The sequence below is a fragment of the Cajanus cajan genome, chromosome 5, assembly GCF_000230855.2.
Source record: "Cajanus cajan strain Asha chromosome 5, NIPB_CcT2T_4, whole genome shotgun sequence".
Taxonomy (NCBI): domain Eukaryota; kingdom Viridiplantae; phylum Streptophyta; class Magnoliopsida; order Fabales; family Fabaceae; genus Cajanus; species Cajanus cajan.
In genome coordinates, this window is record NC_138521.1 from 12,805,920 (window position 1) to 12,811,811 (window position 5,892).

The following is a 5,892-nucleotide window of genomic DNA, read 5'->3' on the forward strand; positions in this document are numbered from 1 at the left end:
AAGGATTACAACAAAAATCACAAAAAGAAGAAACCAATCAAAAAGAGAAAAGACAAATTTTGAAACTCAAATTAGGTGATAAAAATATTCAGTCAAGAAGGAGTGTTGGGAATATGCCTAAATATCTTTAGGAGATTAAATTAGTTTTTTATAAGAATATTTTATTTATATTTTAAATATTTAGATTTAATCTGTTCTGATTATTTTAGGATTTATTTCCTTATTTTAGAATAGGATAATATCAATATTTGATTTTGTATAACAAATTTCCTCTATAAATAAAGACTCATGAATAAAATTATATTATGCCCATCTGATAAAAATAACTCTTATAAAATATCCTCTCAAACAAATATCATAAAATAATCCCATCATAAATGATTACCTTATTTAAATTCTCCATCCAAACATACTCTAAAGAAACACATAATGAGTATTTGTTTTGCAAGTTCATAATACTTAAGGGCACTTGAATTTTATGAATTTTTTTTTCCAAATATATAATAATAGTAAATTTTCTACCCATTGCATCGGCACTTTCAAAATTTAAATAAAATATGATTTGTATAAATCTAAAAAATTATCTTTCATAAAAGAAAATTAAATTCATAAAAATGCGATATATATGACTAGTTATAATAAAATTTAAAATATACAAATTAGAACAAATAGTATATATAGTTAACTCAATTTTTTTTTAACTTTTTATAATATAAAAGATTAAAATAGACTTATAACTAGCAGAATATATGTTAATTTTGATATCCTAAAGATATATCTATCTTTTCTATTTTTATTATTGTACTCAAAATTTCTAACTTTCAAATGGCACGAGTACCAGATATATAGTTTGGTATTTGAAAAAGGAAAAATAAATTGAGAATTTTATCATTTAAATTCCTCAATACATTTAAGAGGTTATTTTTTGGAACATCGATTGTATTATTTAGAACTATTTCAACAGCGGTTGAATCTGTTGTTGTCTGTGTTGCTCCACTACTTTCCTTCAAAAGGAGACACACCATCCTATTTCTGCAGCATCAACTCAGTTCTGAACCTCCACGCACATTGTTTTCTTCACACCTTCAAACCGCTTTTATATACTCAAGGTTCGGTTTTCGTTTCGCAACACCAGCATGCATGTTCTTTTTTCTGTGAAGAGACTCGCCTTCTCTGACCCGTTTCTGTCACATAGAAGAAGACTCTTTTCTGGGTTCAGTTTAGGCGTAGCAGCTTCTCTTGTTTTGTTGTCACTCTTCCTTCTTAGTATCTCCCTCAGGGTTCCCAAAGTTGCAGTCTTTGTTCCACAACTTCACACTTTTGGTGCAAACTCTTCGTTTGGTCCATGCCCCTTGTCTTCCTTCGACACTGACAGCACTTCCAACACTTCGAAGTCTCGCGGGTATGAGAGTTCTGTGAAGAGAATTGAAGTAGGAAGTGTTGTGAATAATGTGTCAGATGAAAGCATGAAGAGTGGAAGTGGGAGGGGTTTGGAGAATTCTAGTTTTGCTTCTATTTTGTGGTCAGAGAGTAAGAACGGGGAAAGGAACTTGAAGAATGTAACTGTCACTCATGATGAGAAGATGCATGTTGGTTTATATGAGAACTGTGACATTTTTGATGGAAAGTGGGTAAGGGATGATTCAAAGCCATATTATCCTTTAGGGTCTTGTCCCCTCATTGATAGAGATTTTGATTGTCACAGTAATGGGAGGCCTGATGTTGAATATGTTAAATGGAGGTGGCAGCCAAAAGGGTGCAAAATTCCAAGGTATATATTATATGGTATCTATTTTTCAGTAACGACTATGTGATATGAAGTGTTATTTATTGTTCTTTAGAATAGGCTGATTGTGTGTTGGAACGAGGAATAAGAAATTAATATTCAATATTTATTGCAACAATTATTGCAACAAGACTTTTGCAGTATTAAGTATGTGCAAGAGGGTTGGGAATTCTTGTGAGTTTAGTGTTTTGGAATCAAATTTGGGTTGGAATCTCTTTAATCATAAGCAAAACTATGCATTTAATTTCAGCTATAAAATGTACAAGTGTTCTTGTATTTTATCAAATAATGATGTTGTGTTACCTTTTAGTTTGAATGCAACTGATTTTCTGGAGAGGTTGCGGGGACAGAGGCTAGTTTTCGTGGGGGATTCACTGAACAGGAACATGTGGGAGTCACTCGTGTGCATTCTCCGTCAAAGCATAAGGAACAAGAAACGGGTTTTTGAAATTTCAGGAAAAAGGGAGTTTAAGAAGAAAGGTGTCTATTCTTTTAGATTTGAGGTGAGATTCCTATACTTCTATGGTATTTGTGCAGTGTGAATGGATCTTATGAGTACGATGCTTACTATAATCTTTGTTGTATTTTTAGGACTATAATTGTTCGGTGGATTTTGTTGTTTCACCATTCATTGTTCAAGAGTCAACTTTCAAGGGCAAAAATGGGTCGTTTGAGACATTAAGATTGGATTTGATGGACCGAACTACGACCAGGTATCGGGATGCTAATATCATAGTCTTCAACACAGGTCATTGGTGGACCCATGATAAAACATCAAAAGGGTGAGTTCAGTTCCATTTTTTTAAATTTATTTTTGGATTGAACATTACCTTAAAATCACTATCTATGCTACATAGTTTTTCTGGAATCTACATCTACATATATTAATTACAACCATGCTGCTGCTTAAAATGGATTGACAATAAAAATTTAGCATATTAATTTTAATTTCCTATGCACCAATTATCTCATGTTTGTAATAATGTAATGTGAGATTGCTTTATCTATCAAAATAGTTAATTCTACTGTTTCACCCCTCTATTTATATTGTCATATATTACTTGCTGCATGTGCTCCTAAATGAGCATTTTCTCACTTTGCTGTCATCTGATACTGCTATAGAGAAGATTATTACCAAGAAGGAAACCATGTATACCCAAGACTCAAGGTTCTAGATGCATATACAAGGGCCTTGACCACTTGGGCTAAATGGGTTGACCGAAAAATTAATGCCAATCAAACTCAGGTTTTCTTCAGAGGATACTCAGTCACCCATTTCTGGTATTGTTCTCTTTTTCACACCTACCACAATTCAATTGCATCAGCACTTGCTTCTGTTTCCTTATTTTTACTTGGACTATTAAGACTTTCTAACTGGCAATATGTATTAATTGAGACATGCTAACATGCCAACGTCCTGCCTCATCCATGTTGGTTATCACATTTTTCACTTGCCCATCTAAAATTATATGATATCCATAATAATGAGCATGCAATAGTTCATTGTCGGAAAAAGGTGGTTATACCCTTAGCAATGTTACCCCACATCTGTTTCATCAGCAAAAAGAAAGTTGTTGGTAGTTGAAAATTGAATGAACTCAACATTTTCACCTTGTTACCTTGATGGCATAAAAAGGAAACTAGTTACCTTTCAAACTAGCCATTGACCCTTATCATGGCAATAAAATTAGCATTTTATCATTTGACTTAAACACCCTCTTAATTAGTTAACCATCTTCTCCTTGCTTCTTAAACTTGCCAAAGATGGTGGGGACTTCAATTGTATATTTTAGCAATTTTGAGATTGATATCCATCTTGTATTGATGAATAAATTCTAATACTCTGCAGGGGTGGACAATGGAATTCAGGAGGACAGTGCCACAAAGAAACTGAGCCAATACTTAATGAAACTTACTTACAAAAGCATCCTTCAAAAATGTGGGCTCTAGAACATGTCATCCAACAAATGAAAACTCCAATAGTTTACATGAACATAAGTAGGCTTACAGATTACAGAAAAGATGGCCATCCTTCAGTATACAGAAAGGAGTACAAGACATCAATGGATCAAAACTCTACCGCGCTGTTTGAAGATTGCAGTCATTGGTGCTTGCCTGGGGTACCAGATACTTGGAATGAATTACTATATGTTTCTCTCTTAAAATATGGTAAGGGAACTTGGAGAAGCTGAGAAAATTCCTCCTAATCATTCCACAACCCGTTTCTTATTCTTTTTGCATATTTTTGTACAACATCCTTATATTATAAGATTTTGCTGCATGTCTTTAGTCAGAGTTTGATTAGAATGACAAGATAACGAGGGAAGGAATAGAGTAGTGGATTGGCTTACCAATTCTTCCCATTGGTTTGAGCTTGTAGTCACTTTCTTAAGGTGTTTGTTTGGTATCCGGAATTAGGGGTTGGAGTCCCAACATTTTAACAACCCCCAAAAAATCAGGTTTCAAGATTGTAACTAGATTCTGCATTATGTATTTAGTATTTACACGCACGTGTCATAATGCTTTGAATGATACTAAAAGTTTATGTTTTTGACGTGGATGTCTCTCATGCATCAGTTTCAGAAAAACATGTAGGATCAAGAAAAACATGTAGGATCAATTTTGTGTAAAAGGGTTTGTTATGATGCTCGTGACTAGGAAAATTACTAGACACAATAGCAATTTATTTAAAACAAAAAGGCTCTCCGATTGAAATAAAATTCGGTTCCAAGTTCCAAAACTGTGTTTAGAACATTTTGAGCTTCCATTCAGGTGTTTCCACTCACGAGATAGAGTAGTTGGGAACTTTTTAATTTACTTGGTCGTCACTAAAACTTTTTAAAGAAATGGTAGCAACTCTGAAACACATTCCTTTTAACATTTATAATAAAGATTGGGTTAAAGAATCTTTCAAACTTGGTAAAAGAATTTTTCAAACTTTTGAATATAATTCAAGAACCCTTAGTCGAGTACATACACCTGCTATTAGACAAATCATCTAACTTAACAGCGAGACTTTTCTCAACCTTGAGTGGAGTTTGTTTAGATAATGTTTTTTAATGGAAGAAAATAATTATTTGTGTATTGTGATATGTTTTCCATTGTTTTTTTGCTCAACTTGTCTTGTTAGCTACTTAGCACACATAATCAATTTCCCATATTTTGATATACATTTTAGTATAAAATTTGTGATTAATCTGAATTTGGACAAATCTCAATTACATTTAATAATTTAAAATCAAGTCTACTAAACTTTAAAACCAACATATGGATGTTGAAAGACTTCAAGACTAACAAATATTCGTATAAATTTTAGCAAATAAAATATTCATTTATGTGAATGTCCTTTGTTGGGTTATTCATGATATTCTTTGTACATAGCTAGAAGCTACTAATCTCATTTAAAAGGTTTGATTTCTCTCTCTATATTTTTCCATCCATATAACCTGAAATCTAATCCAGAATGTTATTTTTTAAATGGAGAGGATCAACTATTTATCCCTTTAGATTCCGGAATACTTTCAAGTGAAAAAGGGACATGGTCATTGTTGAGTTTTAACAACTTTTTCAGGAGGGCTTTGCAGCTTTTCTTATAAAAATCAACTTCTACAAAACATAATCCTACACTTTAAGGAACTAAAAACATTACTAGTACTACAATTCTTTTATTGCATAGCACAACACAACAAGCATACACACATGAGCAAAAGCAAAGACATTGAAAGGTAAGGGAGAGGGATATATGATCGTAACTACCTACCTACTCATCTGCAGAAACTGAAGAGCAAGCCGGATTCTAGTCATCTGCAAATTGAGTGTTATGGACAACACAAGTTGGTGCTAGCTTAGCTTCTCAAAGAAAGAACATCTTTGTTTATTATTACATTCTCTACTTGAAGCAAAAACTACAATAGAGCCATACATACATACATAGCCATAAGAACCCCTTAATGAGAAGAGTCCATTGCCTTTTTGTGACTTGCCGGTTTGCCTGGCTATAGCCAAAGCCTCTCTGCTCCTATGGAGAATGCTTCTCTGCTTCATGCCACTTCATAGAGAATTATATATGTTTCTCCATATACACCCTTTGTGATTATTGATCAGAG

General features: G+C 33.1%; 1 protein-coding gene across 3 annotated transcripts; it reads left to right on the forward strand.

The window, feature by feature from the left end:
* The first annotated feature begins 941 nt into the window (after positions 1-941).
* On the forward strand, positions 942-4,340 carry LOC109816771 (protein trichome birefringence-like 2). Of its 3 annotated transcripts, XM_020381886.3 has the most exons (6): positions 942-1,627; positions 1,706-1,771; positions 2,097-2,289; positions 2,378-2,568; positions 2,909-3,067; positions 3,636-4,340. In XM_020381886.3, exons 1-6 carry the CDS (start codon positions 1,137-1,139, stop codon positions 3,976-3,978), a joined length of 1,443 nt encoding a protein of 480 aa, XP_020237475.3. In that variant the 5' UTR covers positions 942-1,136; the 3' UTR covers positions 3,979-4,340. The 3 variants fall into 3 exon arrangements, with proteins under 3 accessions (XP_020237475.3, XP_020237474.3, XP_082931076.1); XM_020381885.3 differs by having other exon boundaries at positions 942-1,771; XM_083074950.1 differs by lacking the exon at positions 2,909-3,067 and having other exon boundaries at positions 942-1,771.
* The last annotated feature ends 1,552 nt before the right edge of the window (positions 4,341-5,892 follow it).

What these genes read in the sequence shown, in the direction of transcription:
- LOC109816771 (XM_020381885.3), top strand. Translation starts at nt 1,137, where the DNA reads ATGCATGTTCTTTTTTCTGTGAAGAGACTCGCCTTCTCTGACCCGTTT. An exon ending in AAAGGGTGCAAAATTCCAAG is followed by an intron (nt 1,772 to 2,096) that starts GTATATATTATA and finishes GTTACCTTTTAG; the next exon opens with TTTGAATGCAACTGATTTTC. An exon ending in TACTCAGTCACCCATTTCTG is followed by an intron (nt 3,068 to 3,635) that starts GTATTGTTCTCT and finishes AATACTCTGCAG; the next exon opens with GGGTGGACAATGGAATTCAG.